We start from the raw sequence: 25045 nt of genomic DNA, 5'->3' as shown, positions 1-25045 counted from the left end.
GTTCGCCTTCATGAGATTTTGACGTGTCTCATCTAGGTCTTGAACTTAACACCGAAAATTGTGATTTTGGAACGCACCATTGGTCACGTAATCTACAAATAAGGCATTCTTCCGGACCCAGCGAAACATCAGGCCGTTGCCGAATACCCCAAGCCCACTTGCATGAAGACGCTTCGAGGCATCATTGGGCTGTGTTCATAGTTTTGCTAATTTGTACATGACTTTGGTTCCATCAACACCCCTCTTATTAATATTTTGTCAGCCTCCAGCCAACCTGCTTGGTTATGAGAGTGCGACGCATCTTTCGAGACGCTGCTCACATCGCCTCCAATACTTCAACAATTTGACCCTGATGGGCCGACAGAAATGCATACCGACGCCAGTGGTGACAGCCTTGATGCGTTATCAGCTAAAAGACTGGTGACCAACAATACATCGTCGCTTACGCAAGTCGTACTCTTAAGAAAAGCGAGTGCACTTATTTGGTCACGGAGAAAAAATGTGTTGTCATATTTTGGCCTTTGGCTAATTGTCATCTGTAACTTCATGGCCGCCCTATCAACGTCGCAACGGACCATCCCATCACTGAAAAATCCATCGAGAGGCCTCGGTCGTTGGGCGCTTTGGCTGCAAGAGTACGACAATCGCGTGGTGTTACTAATCGGGCCGCAAGCACTATGTTGCTGATCTGCTTTCCCGTGCACCGCTAGCGTCCGACATGGCTTCTCGGTCAGCTTCCATGTGGCCAATCGGCGTCGATGATATTTCATCGGAGCAACATATTGATGCGGGGGTTTGTCGTATGCTCGAGTTTTTGGATGGTGCATCAGCTTACCACGCTTCAAGAACTATCCGTCACCAAGCGCCTCATTTCGCTATTCGAGATGGTCTCCTCTATTGGCAGAATTACGCCTCTGATAGATGGAGGCGGCTGCTTGTGATACCTCACCACAGGCAAACTGGTGCGCTGTTTTCCACAATGACCCATAAGGCGCTCACGCCAAGTTCTCGAGACATGTATACAAACACCTGGGACAGCAATACTACTGGTATCGCCTGTATCTATGTCCAACTATACCGGCACTTTTCTGCCTGTCAGTGACGAAAAGCTCCTCGTCTACAGCGTGACTGGCCAGTACATTTCAGCTTATCGCGTGCCCGGCTCGTCCATTTGCCCACGTTGGTATTCATTTATGCGGTCTGCTTCGCTCGACCATTTCTCGGAACAGATGGATCATCGTCAGCGTAGACCAACGCATACCTCACGCGTTATGCGCAGTCTGCCGTTTTGCCCGCAGCAACAGCCAGACCGCTTGCATCTTTTATCTTACATATAACTTCGTAATCTCTGTGGCGCTCCTCGCTAACTTTTTAGTGACATAAGATGTGCTTTTCTGCCTGAAGCTATTGAAGGACCAGTCATTGAATAATATGTGGAGTTTAACGTCCCAAAACCACTATATTATTGAGAAAGACGCCGTAGTGGAGGGCTCCGGAAATTTCGACCACCAGGGGTTTTCAACGCGCACCCAAATATGAGCACAAAGACCTACAGCATTTCCACCTCCATCGAAAATGCACCCACCGCAGCTGGGATTCGATCCCGCGACCTGCGTGTCAGCAGCCAAGTACCTTACCCAGTAGACCACCGCGGTGGGGCCGAAGGACCACTCGTTCAGTGTAAAATATATATAGTTTGCCGCATGACGCCTGCATGCGTTTCACCCGCGAAGCAATCGCCCAACCTGGAGAGTTGATCGCATTCTCAGTGATATGGTGACAGTATACACTACATCACAGCAGACCAAATGGGACACCGTCCTTGCTTTCGTGACATAAATTTTTCTTTGATTTATTCACCCCAAGGGCCCATCGTGGACATTAGATATGAAGCATAACAATTCACATGAAAATCGAGAAAGAGTAAAAGAAACAAATAGCGGCACATAAAAAAATATTTAAGAGAAGTAGATATTTTTGGTAATACACTGTTTCTCGACTGGCATCAACTTGCTGCATTCCCTTTGTTTTACAAAAAATGAACTCGCGAAATTTATCCTGCATATACAGGTATTGGTTAGGATAGAAATTCTTTCGTGTTAAAATAATTACTAATACTTAAAGACTAAGATTTTATTTTCTCAAACGCCATATTTAGAGCGTCTTTGAATAGTGCGTGGTCAGTTATTGCAGCTATGTTACTTGGGAGACAATTCCATTCTGAAATGGCTAGATGTAGGCATGAAAAATGTACTAGGTTACTGCGTGCAAAAGGTTGTTGAACCTTAAATTTCTTATTTATCCATGGGAAAATCTTTTTGGCGAGTAAGATATATGCTTAAAATAATGTACTTGTTTGATGAAAATGCTAATGGAAAAAGGGTAACAAGAATATTTTTTTTAGACTGTAGTGAAATGAGACCTAGGTCATACTTTAATTTTGTGATGCTTAACTGCTCTGAATAATTATCAGTGATGAAATGGGCTGCCATGTTTTGCAAAGTTCCTAATTTGTTAATAAGATACGTGTTATGTGGGTTTCATATAAATGAGGCCTACAGTCAATCTTCGGGTGAGTGTATACAAGATGTTTAGCATTACTGTCAGCCTGACAAAGCATACGACGGAAGAAGCCTAGTGATTTGCATGTTGCAGAAAAACAAAATCCACATGATTTATCAACACAGATTAGTGGAAAGATGTATACTTAGATATATAAATGATTCTGTACTTTCTAAGGCTTCCCCATTAAGTATGTAGGTTTCCTCTGTAATTTGGCTGGATGTGATAAGTCTCACAGGCTTAGTTTTAGTAGTATTTGCACTCATTTGTCATTGGAAACGCCACCTTTCAATCGTATACAAGTCTTCCCATCACAATCATCCTTTCATCTTATCGGTTCGTTCAAAACGCAGCCATAAGCATTTAACCGGATTTGTGATGGTATACCCTGATGAATATCACTCATACCAATGAGGACTACAGGGTGTCCTAATACAGAATCACACCGGAGATAGGTGTAAATGATGAAAGAACATTGTTAACCACAACGTCTTGCCATTGGTTGCTTAGGTATTCTTTGACCCAGTTGACTACATTTTCATCAATGTTAATCAGCGGTTATGAAGCACGCAGTTATATGATTTCGTCAAGTTTGTATAATGGCATTGGTTTGTAAAAGTTCGAGAGGTTTAAGGTTTATGTCTGTATAGTTAGTTCAAAGAGCGGATATTCGCATGATCGTCCCCGTTTAAAACCATGCTGGTAGGGAAAAAGAATAAAATTATTTTTAATTTATTGCGTGATTTGAGAAGGTAATTAAGACATGTTCAAGCAGTTTACACAGTACGGACGCTAATGATATCGACCTGTAGTTGGTTGGTTTTTTTCTTGTCACAACTTACCACTACCAATATGCGTACAACACTACTACGCAAGCAACCACAACGATAATGCATGCCTGATGCCAAGCTTCCTTACAAACATGTTGTATGGTAGTACAGTAGAATTTCCTACGTTACGTCGCCAGGTACTCAGATGGCTGACAGTTGAGCGGTCCATTCGCGACAAGAGTCCAAGGTCACCAGAACTTTAGGCGCGACGACAACTGAACTTTTGCTACTTTCAAGATCACTGCCCTCGTCTCGTAGAGTATTCCTGAACTTTCGTTCAAGTTACTTTTCCGATATGAAGGTTTCTACTGCATTCTTGCTCGGACTTCCCCCGTCAATTGCGAGACCGAGCCCTTAACACCATCTGACAACTTTCTTCGTCGCGACAGAGAGATCATCCACGTGTCTCGCATCAATCCATATGTAGTGCCAACGCCTTAAAGTACCAGGATGGCTCCGCTATTCCCGGGGGGTCCATGTGGTGAAGAGGAGACGGCCACGAAGCATACGAACAAGCAAGCAAGCAAGCCGCAGTGTCGATACCAACGGAAGACACGAGCTCGCGCTTGCCCCGTTTCTGGCTGCTTCACGCCCGGGGCTCATCGACGCCTCTCTCTTGGCGTCTGTCGACTTCTCCGAGTCCGCGAGTCAATAAACCACGTCACGGCACGTATGTTCGAGTTTATAATCTAGCAGTTTTTTTCTTCGGCGGATGACATTCGGTCAACGTATAACTTTTTACAAGGATGCTCATCCATCCTTGATTATTGTCCAGACAGTACTGACTTGACCATTATTGTACAGAAGTGTACAGTTCTGACATTTTCTCCACAAGACCATATAGAGACACCCAGCTAATTCCATCAAACAGACATTCCCCAAGTGCAGGCAGTAAATACCTTGGAATTATTTTCGACGGAAAGCTTAAATGGGGTAGGCATATTGAACATACGGCGACAAAAGCTTGAAGTGCAATGGGCATACTCAAGAGGATTAGCACTAACAGATGGGCACTAACAGATACAGAGACACACTGAAACTGATTTTCCGCGTGTATGTCAACCTTATACTGCAGATCAGATCTGATTTATTTTCTGGGGCTTCAGCGTGAAAGTTAAGTCCGCTAGTTTTACTTGAATGCCAAGGAATTCTCGGTGCCTTGGGTTACCAACATGTGTAGCAAATGCAGTTCTATACTAGGAATCCCAATTTTCTTCTTTGGAAACTAGATGTAAGTTATTAACAGTTCCAACTTTTTTAAGCCCTTGTGAGTCCCCGATAAGATGACATCAATGCATATTTATCAGTAAACCAGACTTGCTTTTTTTAATGTGCCAAGACATGCAGTGCCAAACACCACAAGTGACTTTTACACAGCAGCTATTAGACCCATTAATGGTAATGAATAACAGGTCGGGTACTACAGTGGTACTAAGTAACAGGTCAGCTTCATTGGCCATATATCATGACATATTTCTCAACGACTGAAGTTACATACTTTAGTGTTTTAAGATGCCTTGATATTGATTTGCACGACTGATGTGAAGACAACTGATTTTTCGCAAAATAAAGAAATGGTCGGTGTTGGAATTTTTTCCTCACAACCAGTGTGATATTTGTTAATATTATATTTTTATATTATTACTTTTTGCTGAATTCTTAGCTGTGAAGAAGTGAACATTATATTTCAGGAAGTGAACATTAATCTGATTGTCATCAGAGATGACAAGTTACGAGGATGAAGCTAGGCTTTCTTGCTCACTGTTGTGCAGTTCACTCATGCGATATAGCATGCCATTGCGTGTTCTCAAAAGCACTCATTCGTAAAGAAAATTATTGCGACATGTACCCTCCATATGTGTCCTCACAGAGGGAAGCTCTTGTATTTTCGTTTATTAAAAGTATATAAGGAGAGGTCGGTGCCAATTTGCAGCGCCGTCTAATCTTCTGATCTTGCGCAACAGTCATCGTCGCATGGTCGGGGAAAAAATTACACTAGACTATCCAAACGCCATAAAAGACACGAATACCGAGTCAGAATGTTGACACTATATAAGTAACGAAAAAAAACCATCAATGATCCCTCTGTCATAGGAATTGGAATACACGAGAGTGAAAGTTGTCTTCACAGAGGTAATTGAGCGTTTATTGTGCATTGTTTGGCCACAAGGGTGAGAGAATGAATGCTACAGCAACACATATAAAAGGTCACGCGAAGAAAGGCAGCAACTTGAAACTTGCCGCGCGCACGTCAAGCAGAAAAGAGGCACAAAATGAACGTACGCAGGACGAGTGCGGACCAATCACAGCTGGACACTTGAAGCGCTGATCGAACACAAAGAAAGACGCACGAAAGTAATGCACAAGTACACACAGCGCGAACGCGAACATGGAGTTTCATATATACAATATACTGTACGAAACTATGAACGCGAGCAACTGTCGCAATCGTTACTTCGCGTGTGAGCAGCGCGCTTCTATTGTAAACGCGGCCGCTGCAGCTAGTGAAGCTTGGGACCTTCTTGCGGTCTTTAACAACTGTAACTTCAAAGGAAACTTGCGGTGGAAGCAAAATACGTACAAGGCACCCTAATCATGAGATCAGCGCTCGCGTACGAGTAACCATGGCCTGTGGAGGCGTGCGTGCATGTGACCTTTAGCCTTTTAGAGCGCACCCTTTGCGCCACTTTCGTGCCATCTCGCAAGTGATGACGAAAACGCGCTGAAGCTCGTCGTTAGCAAGCTCAAGAACGTATGCTCTGTAGTCGAGTGTTGGAAAGGAGCACATGAATACACAAAGGCACAGAGCACATCACTCACACGGAGTCGAAGTATTGATGCCAGAACCAACGAAAAGGGGATCCCTACTTGCTTCATGAAAAATGACGCACTAACTATAGGCTTCTTAGTTCTTTCGATGCGTTCTCAATCAAAGTCTCTGGCCACGTTGAGCACCGCTCCCAAGAAAATGCGAACTGATCCGACCGCTGAAAAAGGAGTCAATATAGCTACAGTAGACGCTCATCTCAATAGGACACACGTTTTTTGATTTTTTCGCCCTCTGCAGCAGTCGCTGGAACTTGAGAGTTTCCGGAGCCTGGCGCCAGACAGAAGGAAGCTCATGGAGGAGGGGATTGTCAGGCGTGGCCTGTGAATACACAAGAGTGGTGATGTGGGCTTGTTGGTGAAACATTTGAAAGAAACTTATGTAGCGCGAGGCGAAAAAACGAACACAAGCGCTCTGTCTTCTCAGTCTATTATTTCCTGTGTTCGTTTTTTCGCCTCGCGCTACATACATTTCTGGGAATACAGGCGAAGCGCGGGGTCGTGTGCTAGCGCCACGTGTGGCGTGTGTTGTCTGTACATGTCCGAATGCGCCTCTCCGCTCAGAGAAGACCAACGCATGGCTTGCACCAGACAGAAAGGACTGGCGCCATAGCGTGGTAATTATGTCACCGATTAGCGGTGGTTCCCGAGGCCAGCACATGAGCTAGCTCGGGAAAGAAGTGTAAAAAGTTTATACATGCACAGAGCTCGGGCGTGTGATCCGTTTTTCATGCTCCTTTTGTAAAAACGGGAAAAAAAGTCTTCGTCGTATTGTGTTGGATGAAATGAGCTCTGAGCGTCTTAGCCGCTGAAATAAAGATACAACCTTGCAGAACACACACACAAAGAACGCCAGGCCTGTGCGGTATACACACAGCGCAGTCACAGTGAAAGCTAGAAGAGCGGCCTTTCAGAGCCTTTTCAAAACACTCATTGAGTAACTACTGGAAGCACACCTGCTTGGCACCCACGAGTGCATTAATAATAAATTTTTGGGTAGTAGGCGGGTATGCGCTTTGCTATTTTTCGTCATTCTTTTTAGAAGCGTGGTATCCGCTAAACACTTGCAAGGAATTGTGTGCCGATTGTTCATGCAAGAGCTGACGACAATGAGGAACTGTGCCTGAAGTGGGCATGCGCCGGAGTGAATAATAGGTGAACAAGGACAAGCTTTTGTAATGGGTTGGAGCATTGGACGACCCACTCGTTACCCCATTCACATTGTGCGACGACTGGTTGTTCTTTCGCTGTTGTGAAACGATTTATAAGTCGTATTGACGCGATTGATTTCCCGACATCAAGCCTGCCCAAGACAAGTTTGACAACAAGTCACAAGCACCGGTGTAGCTCAGTGATAAAATACTGGGCTGGCACCCAACGGACTCAGGTTCGAGCTCCCCTATGACATTGGTGCTAGGTCATGCCTGCCTAAAGCAAGTTTGACAAGTTATAAGCCCCGGCGTAACTCATCGGTAAAATATTAGGCTGCCGAGTGATAGGCATACATACATACATACATACATACATACATACATACATACATACATACATACATACATACATACATACATACATACATACATACATACATACATACATACATACATACATACATACATACATACATACATGCATGCATACATGCATGCATGCATGCATACATACATGCATACATACATGCATACATGCATACATACATGCATACATGCATACATACATGCATACATGCATACATGCATACATACATGCATACATGCATACATGCATACATGCATACATGCATACATGCATACATGCATACATGCATACATACATACCAAAATTTCTGCATTGAAGTATATTCCAAGAAGAACTATCGTCTTCAAAACACGTATGGCGCAAACATCAAGGAGCCTTGATAATCACCAACATCACTGCAGGACGCAAGCCCTTTCGAGATGGCGATCCAACCTGATTGGCCGCCGTATTGCTCCGTGTATAAGCTGAAATCCGCACCCTCACAATGTGCGCACGCATTAAAGTGCTGCATAGCCTGGTTTACATCACCCTCATTTGCGTGGCTTTCACAGTTCGTGACATTTGATCGCGTCCTTTCACGTGATGACCTAGGGGCGCCGCTCGTTAGGCAGCGCCGATTCACGGCGGTCATGAGGGACTAGGCGGGTGCTTTACGTGCGTGCCGCATTTCTGTCCTATCACCTACGAAACTACGGCCGCGTTCAATTATCGCACCTAGATGGGGGCCCTGCCTCCAGGCCGCTTGCCGAGGATTCCGTTGCAACGCAAGTACGGGATGCGCAAAAAAAGAAAAAAAAGGACACTTCTGGTATTTAACTCCCGGAAGCGTTCTAACTTAATGGTGGCGGATGTTACAAACCAGGCACGAAACACCCAGATGTTCCGAACAATACGAACAAATTTACTATCCACCAGCTCATGGAGGCAGTGGCGTAGCCAGAAATTTTTTTTCTGTAATATCGAATTGGCGGCTCGTACGTGTATAGTACATATTACGCAACATTAACTAGCGCACATGATGATCTGTCTAGCAAGTAAAGAGGAAGCGTTAGTGTTCCCATATATATATATATATATATATATATATATATATATATATATATATATATATATATATATATATATATATATATATATATATATATATATATATATATATATTGACGTAGTGCTACGTGAACAAAGAATGACAGATGACAACAGCGACTCCATGATGACAGCTCTTCATATACGCACGTGGTGTCAATATATAATGTGTGTGTATTCGTATTCCTTCATCTGATAATTTATAAGTAATATGAACGACTGGCGCACCTACAGGAGCAAATTTCATGAAACGTAGGGAGTTGGAAACGATGCATACTTGAAAAATCAGCACGAAACAGACTGAGGCAGAAGACGTACTGTGTTCTTGCTTTTGTCTCCGTCTTGCTAGCCCTGTTTTTCCAAGTCTGCAGCATTTTTGTTTATCGATATTGTGCTCGCAGTTGTAGCAATAGCATGTTATTGTAACATTTTTGCCGATCGCACATAGTTGTTCTGATGCAGCAACATTACTTGCGCAAATCAAGCACCGAGTTTTATTTGAATAAACATGAGTTTACATCGCCCGTCCAATGTCCTCCTGTTGTTGCGTCTCTGTCATGTTGGCGCTCGTTTTCGAAGTGCGGCCAGTGAATACGTCTCCCGTGCTTTTAATGTGAAACGCTTCGATTGCTAATCGAGTATATTTACAGCTGTGTCTATGCCGTATTTCCGCGTATACGAACACGTGAAAGGAGCCACACGTATTGCAATGCAACGCAGTATGCGTTGCATTAGTTTGTTTCAAAAAGCGTTGCGGGGTGGTGGTGGTGGTGGTGGTAAAAAACATTTATTTCAGAAAAAGTCTACTAGAGAGTGCCGACGTGGCCCATCGGCGTGCTAGAGTGGCAAGACCCTATTCCGGGACGCCAGTGGAGCTGGAAGCTGCCCGTGCGCGCTCCACCAAGGAGCGTTGTGCAGCCAAGGTAGAGCAGCCGAGCAGGTGCTCCTCCCAAGCCTCTCTAGTTGGGATAAGAAAAGGGGGTGAGAAAGGGACGGGATTAACTGGGCACGATGCTACGACGTGATATGTGTCGGCGAGCACATGACAGGTCGAGCAGGTGCCATTGATTTCCGGCAAAAAGTGCCTGGCGACCGCCGGACTGATAAAGGTGTTCGTTTGCAGGCGGCGTAGCAGTCGTTCGTCCGCTTTCTCCAAACCGCGTGCGGGGTCCGGGTAGAGGCGGCGCGAAGCCCGGTAATAAGCCAAAATTTCGCGAAAGCGCGTCAGGTTGGTATTGCCAGATTCCGTCTCGGGACATGGAGGGGCAACGGCCCGGACAGGAGAAGCGCGGGCAGCGGCATTTGCCGCCTCGTTGCCGGGCAGGCCCGGGTGGCCTGGGGTCCACACTATACGAATGGGATGAGGGTTAAAGCGCCAAGAGGTTGCCTGTAGTAGGCTAGCCGCCAGCGGAGCAATGGAACCCTGAAGGTACTGAGAACAGGCCGAGCGCGAGTCCGTCAGGATGGTGCGTGAGGCAGGGTGAGAGGCGGCCAAAGCTATGGCAACCTCTTCAGCGTGCGTTACTGTGTCTGCTCGAAAGGAGAGGCCATCTACGTGTTTGCCCTCTGTAATCACGGCAGCCGTGAAGTGACCCGAGGGGGAGGGACCCGAGACGTCCACGTAGAAAACACCAGGACGATCGGAGTGTCGCGTATGAAGGGCCGCGGCGCGTGCTAGTCTACGGCCAGAATGGAGGTCAGGGTTCATATTACGGGGTAGAGGTTCCACCCATAGCTTTTGACGCCAGAGCTCTGGTACCGGCTGCAGAGGGTCTTGGTCAGATATAGGGTTAAGGCCAAGTCTGTGTAGAAGACGGCGCCCTGAAGGCGCCTGTGGCAGTCGATTGATTTGGTTAACGCGATGAGCTTCGCGCATCTCTGCAAAGGTGTTGTGTACCCCCAGAGCCGTGAATCGGCTGTTGGAAGTTGCAATAGGTAGGTCCAGAGCGCGTTTGTATACTGAACGAAGAAGGACGTCCAGCTGGTGCTCGTGTCGACGACGCAGGCGAAGGTAAGGCAAGGCGTACAAACGCGTGGACCAATCGGAGGGACTGAGACCCGCGGAGGCCGCCGCGCTTGGTAGAAACTCGCCGTATCATGCGGCTCACCTGTTCGCTGGTGCGTCTGAGGCCTGCTATTGTGCCCTTTGGATCCAAGGACGATGTGAGGTGAAGGCCAAGAACCCGAATATTTTGCACTGACGAGACGGGCCCGGACGAAAGAATAATTTGAGGCGGCGGTAGCGGAGAGACTGAAAGAAGAGCCGATTTAGCTGGAGAGCACTCCAGGCCGCATGAACCTGCGTAGGTGTCCACCAGAAGGGCAGCCTTTTGCAGGCGTTCTTCGATTTGCGCTAAGGAGCCGGTGTTGGTCCAGATTGTGATATCGTCCGCATATAGTGCGTGTTGTATTCCCTCGACCTCGCTTAGAAGAGAGGGGAGGTTCATCATCGCCAGGTTAAAAAGCAGAGGAGACAGGACTGCCCCTTGAGGTGTACCCCGCGTGCCTAATAAGTACGGGCCGTGTTCGGTAGAATTAAGGCGAATGAAGGCGGTGCGATGTGATAGAAAGGCGCGATTGTAGTTGAAAGTCTTCTGCCCGCAGTTTGTGGTAGACAGGTTAGTGAGTATAGTGCTGTGTTTGACGTTGTCGAACGCCCCGCGGAGATCGAGAGCGAGCACGGCTTTATCGTTATGGCGCATAAAAGTCGGCTCTATGATATCGTGTTGAAGCTGGAGCGCCGACAGATGCGGGCGAAAGCCAAACATCGTGTCGGCAAAGGTGCTCCTGGCCTCCAAGTAGGCGGAAAGGCGTTCGCGAACCATGGTTTCCATGAGTTTGCCTGCGCAAGACGTAAGTGAGATGGGTCTCAGTCCCTCAATACTAACGGACTTTGCCGATTTGGGAATGAATGTCACGACCGATGTGGTCCATTCCGTTGGAAGCGGAGAACCGTCCGATATCGAATTTATAAGCTGGAGTAGCGAGAGGTGTGCTTGGTCGGGAAGATTTGCCAGGAGCGATACTGTGATTCCGTCGCGTCCAGGGGCCGTGCCCCGTCGCATTTTCGTGAGTGCAAATCGTAAATTAGAAAGCGTGCATGGGGCGTCGAGGTCGGTGTTAGGGGCGCCGGGATACGTATATGCTGGGCCTGCGGGATCAATTTTGCGGCAGATGTAGCGGTCACAAAGTTCTCGCGCGAGTTCATCCGTACTGCCCTGAAAGGCATGCAGAACACGGTGGAGCTGGCGTTGCGTTTCTCCCCTGGTGGTGGAGGGATCGAGAAGGCTTCTAAAGAGTCGCCACGCACTCTTGGAGCTCATCTGGTTTGCAGCCTTCGAACAGGTGTCTGCCCAGTTAGCATCGGAAAGTTGTGCGGAGTATGCGGCCGCCTCTGCAGTGAGCGCCTCAATGCGAGCGCGAAGTTTCCGATTAAGTTTGTTGCGTTTCAAGCGCCTTGTGAGCCCGCGGCGAGCGTGCCAAAGATGTAGGAGGTTAGGATCGATTGCAGGAGTCAAATTAGAGGTTGCAAGGGTGCGAGTGTTCGCTTGTTTCATATGAAGAGCGTATGATGCCCACGCTGCATATTCGGTCGAGGAGAGGCTGGCGGGGAATGGTTGCATTCTGAACTGAGTCCAATCGGTGAGACGGGCTTGGCCCCAGTGTTGGCGCATTTTCTGCCGCGGTGTGAACAAAATGCGGAGTAAAAAGTGATCGCTGCCTAAGTTTTCGCCTAAATTTTCCCATGTAGCATCGCGGATGTGACGGGTGAGGGAGAGGTCGGGGCATGTGTCTCGCGTGACCGAGTTGCCGGAACGTGTGGGTTGTGCCGGATCGGTAAGAAGCGTCAGGCTCAGCGAGGAAATGAGCTCCTTGAGCTCTCTGCCCCGGGCCTTCTCGTAGTGGTAACCCCAGTGAGGGCTGAGGGCATTAAAGTCCCCGACAATCACCAGTGGTTGTCGGGCCGCTATACGCAGTGCCCGATGGAAGAGATGCGCAAACGAAGCCCTCGCAAGGCGAGGGGGACAGTACACGTTTAAGATATGTATTGATGGTTGGCCCCTCCGCTGAGACAGCACTGATATCATGCAGTAGTCGTAAGGAAGATCCAGATCGAGGTCGATCTGTATCGCCGTGCAAGCTTTATGCACGAGGAGGCATGTGGTGGTGCCGCCTACATAGGAGCAGTATCCAGAAAGGGATGGAGCAGGGCCAGATTCTTGGAGCGCCAAGACGGCCGGCTGAGAGCCAAGTGAGCTGAGGAAAAGGGAAAGGTGTGAACGCTTTCGCCTGTTCCCGAAGCCTCCAGGGTTCCACTGTATGATCTCGAATTTAGACGCAATGTTTGAACGGGACGTATGATTGGTAGCCATCGTGACTGTCCTAGGTTTTACATTTGGTCCTCCATGTCCCGCTCGGAATCCTCAGAGGCAGGGAGGGGCACGGAGGCCGGATTGTCCGACGGCGGGGTGGTGGTAGCCACCTTACGACGACGCCGTGGAGCTGTACCCTCACTGCTCACCGAGCAGGAGCGGGAACGCGATGCCTTGGGTTGAAACTGGGTGATTGCCCAGGCTTGAATAGCCTGGGTAACCTCTACTACTATGCGTTGGACCGAGAAGCTGGTGAGGAGGTGATTAATCGAAGCTTCGACACGCGTGAGGCGTTCCTCTACGCGCGGGGTGTGCTCTTCGCTAGGGAGAGTTTGGTTAGCGGGCAAGAGAACCTGAGGTGCCCCAGGAGGCTCAAGAGCTTCTGGAGTAGATGTGGCACCGGTTCCGAGTGCTGGAGTACACTTGGCTGCTTGCACCGGCGGTTTAATGGGAGTGGACTTAGCGCGAGGACTAATCTTGGACGTAGCTGGCGTAGCCACCTGGACAGAGGAGGCAATACCGGATGGCCTTGCAGTACACTGTTGTTGGGGTTGAAGTCGCTTATTTAAGAGTTCGAGTTGTTTAGTTAAAAGAGAATTTTGCTTTTGAAGTGCCGCAACTTGCTGGCGAAGGGCCGCAAGTTCGGGAGAAGGAGGATCGACAGAAAGGGGTGAGAGAGGTTTAGAAGCAGCTTTCCCTGCCCAACTGCTCACCTGAGGTACCGCCGCTGGTGCTTCGAGCGGTGGGAATGCTTGAGAGTCGGCGTGGAGTGGTGGAGCCGAATGATGGAGGTTTGTGCTGCTGCCTGGCTGTGACGAACATGAGGTGGTCCCTCGAGGAGATGTTGAGGGCTGCTTGCGTTTCCGATATTTTCGGTATTTTGCCGTGCAGCCACTGGTCCCAGTCTCATGGGCGCCGTGGCAGAGGAGGCACTTGGGGTGGCAGTCGTGGGCATTGAGACCTGCAGGTGCGGGGGTTCCACATTTGGCACACTGGGTTGGAGCGGCGTGAGGACACTGAGGTGGTCGATGACCGATGGTACTGCACTTGGTGCATACAGGGACCATTTTCTTGTAGGCGCGGATATACGTCGCCACGCAGTGGTAGAAGAGGAAGCGGGGTAACTTCGTGCCCTCGAAAGTCACCACCGCCGCCGCGGAATCTCCGAGTTTGCGGACCGCAAGGATGGTACCTTGAGGCCAATACAGTTCAGACTTTATCTTCTCCGGGCTTTCAGCAGGGTTTACATTGATGACGCCCTTGCATGTATCCCCTGGTGCCTTGACGTGGCCTCGAACGGGCAGCTGCTGATCCCCCACTTGCAGCTGGAAGTCCCCGAGGAGTCGCTGTGCCATAGGCAAAATGGTGGTGCTACAGACCAAGATGTTCTGTTCCCAGATTGGCCACACTTGAATTTGCGTAGTAGTCCGGTCGCCGAGGTAGCTGCGGATGGCATCGCCCGCGCGATCGGCCGGGACAAATGTGCGTAGCTCGCAGGGCACGCGAGGTTTCACTACTACGATGTAGTCGTCGCGAGAGAGGCGAGGAGTTTGACGCGGACGCCACTTGCGTTGCTTCGCTGGCTGCGAGGACGGAGCGGAGGTAGGCACAACACCGGAGGGATGGCGCGCCGGCGTTCCTTGCAAGGCTGGGGAATGGTGGCCCGGCGTGGCGTCTCGTTGTTGTTGAGACGCAGACTTCGATTTCGCTTGCTTGCATTGCCACAGTCTCACCATGTCGTCGAGGTATTCATCTTCTGATGGCATAGTGTTTTCGGAGGATGAAATCTCCATGGACAGCATTTGGCTTGAGGTAGGATCATAGCCCGTAACCACGTTAGCGGCGGCCATCGCCGGGCTGAGAGCCCTTAGCGAGGCGGCGTTGTAGCCGGGAGTGAAGGACGTCCCTCAAGTTGTCAAAACTGGACCCACCTGGACGAAGGTGTTGTCTAGGCGAAGCGGAGAACTTGGCGGTGACGATAAATCCAAGTTTCAGGGGTACCAAGGTGGATGTCCGCAGAAATAGCAGAAAATCTACGGAGGCGATGTGGAGTGCGTCCGTCACCATCGAGCGCTCGCAGCGCCCCCCCGTTGCGGGGCTGGTTTACTATATAGCGAAGCGTGTGGTGCGCAAAAAAGACACGTACAAAAAAGTACGATGTCTTTATTGGTGTCAAGTCCATGCTTTTTGTCGTGCGCCACAAGTTTCACCATGTATCACAACCAACAAAAAACCATTATTACGTTTTGTCAAGTTTTTGCGCATATTTTCTTGCGATATGATTGTTATGATTAGGTATGTTTATTCAAATATGGGATGATGGAGTAGAGTTGAATGTCTGCGGCGCTGACACCGAACGATACACGCTGAAGACCACTGCTTTTCGTTTTCCTCCTTTTTGTTTGTCCTTGTATTTTTGGCGTAACAGCCTTGCGACGCTTGGTGCGTTTATATCGCAGCTTTTTTCTGCATTTCTTACTCCTCATTTATATGCTTCATGCATGATTGTAACAAAAAATAATAAACCTTGTAAGACTGTGTTTAAATAAACTTCAAATTTAGAAATCCTTCCTTCACAGATGAAACCCGCTGGGCGAGTAACGGCTATGCGTTGACTTGGAGTCACAAAGATGACAGTGCTTTAGGCGGGCGACGGGAACAAGTTGCGTCCTCCTAAAACGGTCGCCGTGAGATAGGAGACGAGCTATAGAATACGTCAGGTTGCTTAGGCGATCCGCGGTGACAAAATAGCTAGTGTAACTCGCTAGAAATTTATGACACAGGCCACGTTTGCGAAGTGGTGTCCAGAGCCAAACTGTGTCGTCTTTGTTGTACGACACATGGTTGCTCTGCAAATCGCAAGTGATCTTGGAACATTTCTGGGATATGAGCGTATGAAGCTGATTTACACGCCGTGTTTCCTCTGCGCTGAACAGAGTCTGAGAAATAAAAGAGTGCACTTGAATACTGAAAAACAGAATAGTTTGAAGGAAGCTGCCGGTTGGTCGAACAGAAAGAAGTTGAAGGGACTGTAACCAATGGCTCCATGCTTTGCTGTGTAGGCACCGCAGCATTTACTAAAGGGCAAATGATGTAGTACATGACCAAGTCGAACAAGGAGAAACTGAGCTGAACTTCTTAAAGGACCCCTAACACCAAATATAGAAACTCGAGATGCTTTTGCTATTTGAGAGTCCTGTATGCAGAGTGACTACTGACCAATTCTCAGTGACGTGTGTTGTCTATATAGGTTATTTAATTTGGTTTTAAAGTAAAGGTGTGCTCACCTGAGTGTTCAGGTTCAATCGACATTTTTTTGCGTATACTGCGGACTCCGCGTGGTGTTGCAAAGGTCAGGCGAGTATTGTCGACGTCAGAGAATATGTGAGAGGAGCGCACAATACCGCTAGTGGCAACCGGCGATGACAATTGTTCGCCCCCCCCCCTCTCGCTCTGTTGTCAGGGTGGTTTTGACTGATTACGCTAGGAGAGCTTTTTTTTCTAGGGGGGGGGGGGGGCGCTCAAATAACTCGCATCAATTCATTCCTCACCGCCCGTGGGTCCCCCTATTTGAAAACATATGGTTCAGCGTCACCGAAGCTTTAGCGCACGTAGAGACCTTTGCATCGGGCGAGGAGGTCTGATCTGGCAACCAACGCATTCCTCCTCTCTGGAATGCGGGCGACGGCTTGCATGGAGTGCGTGTGTTGAAGCTGGCACGTGTGGCGTTATCGAGCAATTTTCCGTGTATTAAGCCAACCAGCGGATTATGTTTATCTACATTGCTATGACGGCCAAGAATTGGTTATCTGGGAATCATCGCCAGAACTGACGCAAAGTCGTTCTGAATTATTGAAGCTAGCCATTAATTATACGATGCGTTAGAACATTTACAATTCAGTTTCAGCATTACCAGACGCAAAACAACAAATTACTGTAAAAAAATTGGCCCCGTATCTACATGTAATCTGCAAATGTCGTCGAAAGACGATAGTCTTGCGCGTGGAGAGAGTGAACAAAACATTTATTTGATGTTCTGCGCAAGAAAATCGGTGAATGGTATTCCGGAGGCACTGCGTTAGAGTGCCTCGAGCGTGCAGCGGAGGCAAACGAGTGCATCAAGTCGCGTCACACGTGAAACATGAGCGCGATCTGGCAGTTCTTGTTGGAAAACAAAGCGCGTGGCCGTACGCGCCTGTCTCAGAGGTGATAAGGTGTAGAACGCGAGGCGACGGGTAGGTGCCACCACCATCTCGTCTTAGCAAAGCGTTGGATACACTCTCCGTTGCGTGCAAGCGTTGCATGGTAAACGCAGCGTGATAAGTGCTACGGTCCTTAAAATTATTTATGTATGCGTCTTCTAGTAAGAGATGCATATGCAGAATATATGCGTGTTGTTATGGTGCCCCATACATGCGCAATAATTGCTTTTAGGGGCGAAGCTCCTTAGGGCGTGGGCTGTGCGTCCCCTGTAGCCTGTATGTAGCCACCTCTAGTTTAGTTCTTGCAGTGTTCACTAGATGGCGGTACCGTCCCCTGTATGTAGCCACCTCTAGTTTAGTTCTTGCAGTGTTCACTAGATGGCGGTACCGTCTCCTGTATGTAGCCACCTCTCGTTTAGTTCTTGTAGTGTTTACTAGATGGTGGTACTTGTAGCTGATGATGAAAAGATGCAAGATGTTATAAACTAGGAAGCGGTACTTGTAGTTGATGAAAGACGCAAGATCTTATAAAATAGGAATGATGTCACATATGGCGCGTGTCATTGGTTGAAGGCAATCGTTCGATTTAGTGCGGCGACGTACGCTAGGGGGAGCGATGTAATAAAATCGAGTGGGCAAAATGTACAGAGGATTCATGGTTTACCAGGTTTACCTCCAGAGCTTCGCCCACTCATCATCATTCACTTCGTGGATATGGCGGAATTTTTTTAATTGATAATAGCACAAGCATGAATGCTCAACCTTGAGCATCATTGGTGGGCGCTGCGGATGGGGTCGGCCGTTTCAAGTACCCGATGCCGGTAAGAGTTGACAAAGACTATTGTATTTAGCTATCGTCTTTAAAAGTCGCCAACAATACTTTCAGTGAGGGGGTCCCTTAGGGTCGAGGAAACTATCAAGTTGTTGCTGTTTTGCGAGGCTACGCCGCCGCGCTATACAAAATAACATGTTTTCAAGGTTGTTTGCAAACTTATGAAACTAATAAAGCCTAAGAGGCACAGGGGCATCATTCAGTTTTCAGCTGTAATGTAGTAAAAATGATATATGTGTAGAGAAATTACATTGTACGAGAATACAACTTTCCGCTGGTATAGGATAACGTGCATGCCCGAACCTCTACAAGTTGAGCTACAATAGTGGTTGATCTCCTGTTTTCCTTTATTAGGTGTTTCTGTGCTTGTAAACGTGGGAGTTCAATTTAGCGTCGCTCGTAGCCACGACGATGCTTTTTCGTCACCCAGCGTCACTTGGCGTGCACGTCCTCAAGGATTCTTCTGTAGAGATGCGGCATATATTTCTTATTTTAGGGCAGAAGATCAAGTTTCTAGAGTTACTCTATATGCTACCTTTAGATAGCAGAGTTGCGCCACTGATAGAACTCGCCGCTCGCGCCCCTATTCGCCCAGCGTGTTCATGTGCGCAAAAGCATCCATTTTAGGGTAAACCAACTTTACGGCCACGCGGGTTCTGGCGACCGCCCCGCCCCTGGCGCCACCCCCACCGCTGCCCTAGTAGTCCGGCGAGGAGATCCCGTTGAGTACTACTTCGTTGGTGTTGTGATTGTGTCTTGTGTTGTCCGTTCTGAGTGGACGTCAGTGTTAGAGGTGTCTGTGCAGCGCCGTGACTTAGTGCGGACTAGTTGCCACGATCACAGGATGCCACAACTACGTATAGATATGCTCAAAATTCTCGTTTGCTTGTGCTATTTGTAAAACACGGAAGAACAGCTCTAGCAATTGCTTTATCAAGCCACCTGCTTAATAGTTTAAAGCGGCGAAAACCGCGAAACGAGCGATTTGTGGAACTTAAGTTGTCGCAAATCGTGTACATGATTCTCGACTAATTATGTCAAGTTTTTCTTGTTTGCTATTTCAAACAAGAATAACTCCCTATGGTGACTTACGTCGAACAAGCTATAGTTCGGTAGTAATATTTAGGAGAATTATTTTTTATTGGGGTTTTCCTTTTTTTTCTTCTTCGAAGTGAAAGTCATTGCGCCAGCGACAACTTATAAACGAGCGATAAAACGCAGGGAGCCGCTGAGCTGCGTCGGCTCCGGCATTCGGAAGGTGTCAGCGATGTCCGAAATGATAGGTTGAGGCAAGGTTCGATGGATGGATGGATGGATGGATGAAAAACTTTTATTGGGGTCCTGAAGGATTCCACCCCCGTTTTATAGGGGTAGAATCGCGGGCCGCTCCCACGTTGGGACGGGGAGGCCCAGCCTCACCGCCGCATCGTGGGCCTTCTGGACAGCCCTGAGTTGTTGTATGAGAACCGGACTCGTGAGCATTAAATGAAAGGAGTTCTCAGAAAATTCTTCATTTTTTCTTTGTAAAGAGGGGCACCTCCAGAGCATGTGGTTAAAATCACTGCGATTCTGGCAGTCTGGACAAAGTTCTGCAAGGTTCGAGTTTGAAAAAAATTGGCAGCATATCCACGGAGTCAATGATGGAGAGTGGGGCGAAGCATTCGTCCGTCCAGTCATTCTTGCTTCCATCCATCCATGCGTACGTCTGTGTGGCCGCCCATGCGTCCATCCACCCGCCCGTGCGTGCGTCTGTTCGTGCGTCCGCACGTTCATCTGTGCGTCAGTCCCTGCTTTCGTCCATGCATCCGCTCCTGCGTCCGTCCATGCGTCCATCCGTCCATGCAGCCATCCGTGCGTCCGTCCATGCATCTGTCCGTGCGTCCATTCGTCCACCTATTCAACACTCCAAGTACCACCATCTCGCATCTTTTCATCATATATTCCCCATATAGAAGCACTGCCATCCAGCGGACATTCCAAGGACTAAACGAGAGGTGGCACACGCACACTTTCTTACGGCTTGCGCTTCGGGTCCACTTCCCACCTTTAACCACCTCGAGTTCATGGTATATACTAGTTCACTGTATTCATGGCACTGCGGCCGAATGCTCGCTAAACCTTTTGAAAACCAAGGAGGTTACGCCCAGCGAGTATAACGTAGCAACCCTTTCTTGTCTTCTGTGCGTTGTTGAACAATAAAAAATTCACAGTGTGCGCGTTAACTAAAAGCCTATTTCTCCGGTCTCTCATTCCCTCTTAACAGCCATATTCGTGTACATTGAGCACTACCTTTTATTGTTCAACAACGCAGCGAAGAAATCTCACACCGGCACCACTTTGGAGGTCAAAATGTTATACAAGTTGTTACACACTACTACAACGGCTACGAGGGATGAACAGGTGCCGCTATGAGGAGCTTCGCCCCTAAAATAAACTGTCTTATATCGAAGTTACAACTAAACGCGCGGTCACTACATGTAGAATAAAACGCGGTTCGGTGCAGGAGCTCGTTCGCATGCGTCTGACGCCACTCGTGTCTCGGCTCGCTCTCCTCTCTCACGCAATGTGTTGCTACGCGTTCCCGGCTCACGAGCTTACTTTTGTTCTTTTTAGGGGCGAAGCTCTTTATAATGGCACCCGTTCGTCCCCCGTAGTCTGTAACAAGTATAACATTTTGACCTCCAAGGTGGTGCCGGTGAGAGACTTCTTCTGTGCGTTATGAACAATAAAAAATAGTGCTCAATATACATGTCAATGGCTGCTAATGGGGAATGAGAGACAGGAGCATTCGGCTTTTAGTTAACGCACAGGCTGCAATCACTATTAGCAGCCATTGGCATGTACATTGAGCACTATCTGACAAGAAAGGGTTGCTACGTTATACTCACTGGGTGTAACCTCCTTAGCTTTAGAAAGGTTTAGCGAGCGTTGAGCCGCAGTGCCATGAATACAATGAACTTGTATATACCATGAATGAACTCGAGGTCGTTAAAAATGGGAAGTAGATACGAAGCGCAAGCCGTAAGAAAGTAAAAGCCGAAGTCTCCGCCTCTCATTTCCCATTAGCAGACATTGGCATGTACATTGAGTACTATCTGACTGAAAAAGTTTGCTACGTCATACTCGCTGGGCGTAACCTCCTTGATTTTCGAAAGGTTTAACGAGCATTGGGCCACAGTGCTATGAATACAGTGAACTAGTATATACCATGAACTCGAGGTGGTTAAAGGTGGGAAGTGGACCCGAAGCGCAAGCCGTAAGAAAGTGTGCGTGTGCCACCTCTCGTTTAGTCCTTGGAATGTCCGCTGGATGGCGGTGCTTCTATATGGGGAATATATGATGAAAAGATGCGAGATGGTGGTACTTGGAGTGTTGAATAGATGGACGAACGGACACATAGACAGATGCATGGATGAACGCATGAACGGACGCAGGGACGGCTGCATGGACGAACGCAGGGATGGACGCACGAACAGACGCACGCACAGACGGGCTGATGGACGCATGGACGGTCGCACTGACGGACGCATGGACGGGCAGAAGCAAGAACGAATGGACGGACGAATTGTTCGCCCCACTCTCCATCATTCACTCCGTGGATATGCTGCCATTTTTATTTAGTGTTCGTCGAATCAACGCCACATGGTAACAAAGAGAGCGAACGCGCTCTGGGCTCGTGTTTCGTTTCTTGTACGGACGCCGAGATGTTGCCGGTGAACTCAGCCGTGTGCTGCTGACGAAAGGGGTGGCTTTTCTGCATGACATGGACGTCTCAGTGAGCAAGATGGCGTACCTATGCGCAAATCTGCTACCTGAAGTTAGCATGCACCGTAACTCTACAAGTTTCAACGGCGACCGCTAGAAGCGCTTGCGGCGTCTTCTCTCCTCCTCTCGCACTCGGACTATGGATACGTACGTGTTACTCGCCATAAATGAACAAACAGGAGGCTCGACAGCATACAGCATACTAGACGGGACTCTGGCGCTACGATTGTTCAGCGACCGTGGGAATGAAGGGGAATGCACGGATTTGCCTAGTCTTCGTACTTGCCGGCTGCGAATCGCACTTGTGGCTTCGTTCACTACTGTGTTTCGGTTTTGTTTCAAAGAACGAACCCTTTTGAACTGCGTGGCCTGATTTGAAATTGTAAGCCTGAAAGGATAAGGTGGTGAAGCACAACCACTACACATTTGTAATTTTTGTTTCGTGAGAAAACAGCTTTAGGCTGCACAAACACACATGGAGCCAGAAGTACAAAGCTTAAACAAATCTGTGAACTACCCATCATATCTGCGCTCGCAGAAGTGCCGTGTGTTGTAGCTGCCATAGACACTAGCGCCAGAGTTCCCTATAGTGTATTTTCAGGAAACTGTATGCTCGACAGCAAGCACACAGAGTTCGCAAAGCCGAAGCGGTGCAAAGGTGTCAGCAAGCGAAACCGCAGTTGAGAGTTCACGAAGCGGCGGCAAAACGACAATGAAGGCAAGCGAGCCCGGAGTTTAGAGTACGAGAAGCTGATGTGAAACGCAAGAAGCCTGCGCTACCCGACGTGAATGACACCCACTTCGAGCGCGAATTCTTCGAACGCAGCTTCGGAAACAGTTGAGAAGTGTGCGATTGTTGGTGGTTTGATAACAGCATCCCCGAGATCACGAACATTTTCACTCGTTATCTGATGTAGAGTGGGTGGTGTACGGGTATTCACGTTTACCCGATATCCCTATGCAGTGCTTCGCCCACTCGTTATTATTCACTCCATGGTTATGCTGTTTTCTTTTTGTCCTTGTTTCCACATAGGTCGCTGTCGCAAAGCAACGTAATGAAGTCTTGAAGGAAATTTGGGCATTCGTTCACTCATTGAGAGACGACATACGGAAACTGCACCAATCTGCAGATACGCGGAGCACTTGTCTCTGTTCCCGTTGCTGCGAAAACGAAGAAAAGCTGTCAAAGCTCGCTGGTGAACAGAGAAACATACTTGCCGCCGTGACCTTAGGCACAGCTGTGCACTTGACGCGCGTTTTGATCCACAAAAGCGCGTTGGCCCCAAATGTCGAGGAAGTGATATTCAACAGAAGGACACGAGCATCCAAGTGTGCGCATAACCGTGCTCTCATGTGCACGCTAGCGGAGCTTCTGGCCGAGCGTCATTTCCGGGCCCCCGAATGGTGTGTACACGTTGTATAAGTGCTGTGTACGACGATGTTAGAGCCACCGGGCACACCCCTGCCGGATCGACACATAGAGGCTAGTTGCTGACTGTGGCAGGGCAACATGGGCGCTCTTCAAGCGCTACTCTAAGGACGGCCATATTGATGGCTTGTCCACAGTTGACCTTCACCTACTATAGGCTGCGGTGTACGTATAACGGAGGGACCTAAAGCTTGACCGAATAGTCGCCCCACTAGCGAAGGCGCGGGTCGGCTTCGCTCTTCTGTAGACGCGCGAGTGCAAGAATGACGAAGACCTTCTGGTGAGCACATTGTCCTATCAAATGCGCCGTATCGGATACTGTATCCACCAATGCACTTATTGAAGCGCGAAAACTATTTGTTTCTTATAGCCAGTCTATGGGTTGCGAGAGTTTGAAAATTCTATCTGTTGCGGGAGTTCGAAAGTTTGAGACATGAAAATTTGGACATGCATGTCGTGCACGGCATGTATTACATATCTTGCTCATGATGCACTCGCGGCCGTTTAAGTTGATATACGCTGAAACTAGTATTGCGTGACGTCACTGTATGAATAACGTAAGTGACAGTTCCTAACATGCAAATCACCACATATCGCACGTGTCATGTACATACAGCATAACTTGCTCCTTGCTGCCTGCTTCGCATTACATTGATTACCTAAGTGCATTGTATCTGTTCGCTTTTTTTTTCGGATGGTATAGATCTGACGTATCATGCTAACAATTTTAAACCGAGAGCTAACATTTCACAGACCTTTTTAATCACGTAAACTCGAAACACCTTGTCTAAGAGCTGCCCTATGACAGCACTATCATTCTCTACAGCAGGGTAAAGTACATTTTCCTCCCATAGTCACTCATGTTACATACTATACAGGATGTATCAGCTAATTCCTACAGATTTAATATATAGGCCGATACACTTTATGACGACGCCACCAAATGAATGTTGCTTTCTACGTAGAACGAAATTCGTCAGACTGTTTATGCGTTTTTTATAATTGATAATTTAAGCAAGACCAATTAACCAGCTTTCGAACCAAAAAAAATACAGGCGAAAAATTACAAGGATAAAAATGCTGATAGGTTCGCAAAACGTCCGACTTGACATTTTCTAACTTTGTAGGTGTAAAGCGTTAGTATTTTCTTGGATACTACAGATACCCACTTAGTACAAAACTACACCACGTGACATTATTTCACGGGCTTATTTCAAGCCTACTTTATATTTTCGCGTTGTATAAAGTAGCACCCATCCTGTTCATTCGTTACAGTGAATGTCGTTTTATGCGCTCAAAACTCCCGCTAACACTATTTTCGCTTGCACGCACTAATTGATGTGCTCCCTAACGTACCGAACTCAAACAGTACTTGCTTTAGGGGAGTTCATTCTGGTTCGAACAGAATCAGCTGTTTCCGGCAAAGCAAGGTTCTCATCAGCATGCTGATGTATTTTATTTCTATTTAGAGTTCGTTATTATCGATACAGCTAAATTTTGTTGCGACGAGTTCCAGCTACTAGATGTCTTTACAAATTACTTTCATCCACTCCTCCACACTCATGAAACGCTGGCAAGTTTCGCATTTCTTGACGTACGGATGTGTTTTGCAAGCCACCGTG

At 47.9% G+C, this 25045-nt stretch overlaps 1 protein-coding gene across 9 annotated transcripts in view; it reads left to right on the top strand.

Annotated features, from left to right (window-relative positions):
- The window catches only part of LOC119184840 (parathyroid hormone/parathyroid hormone-related peptide receptor), a 288427-nt gene that overhangs the window by 102024 nt on the left and 161358 nt on the right, over positions 1-25045 (top strand). The window contains exon 1 of one of the 9 annotated variants that reach the window (XM_075891696.1): positions 23307-23398. The exons of 7 other annotated variants lie outside the window; for them this stretch is intronic. In XM_075891696.1, the coding sequence (XP_075747811.1) occupies positions 23396-23398 (3 nt within the window). In that variant the 5' untranslated portion in view covers positions 23307-23395. Of the gene's footprint in view, positions 1-23306; positions 23399-23433; positions 23704-25045 lie in introns of those variants that run through there. One more of the 9 variants, XM_075891699.1, reaches the window with a different exon arrangement.

The sequence above is a fragment of the Rhipicephalus microplus genome, chromosome 1 (genome assembly GCF_043290135.1).
Source record: "Rhipicephalus microplus isolate Deutch F79 chromosome 1, USDA_Rmic, whole genome shotgun sequence".
NCBI classification, from domain to species: Eukaryota; Metazoa; Arthropoda; class Arachnida; order Ixodida; family Ixodidae; genus Rhipicephalus; species Rhipicephalus microplus.
The sequence above is the reverse complement of the archived record's forward strand: the minus strand, read 5'-3'. Positions and strand labels throughout refer to the sequence as shown.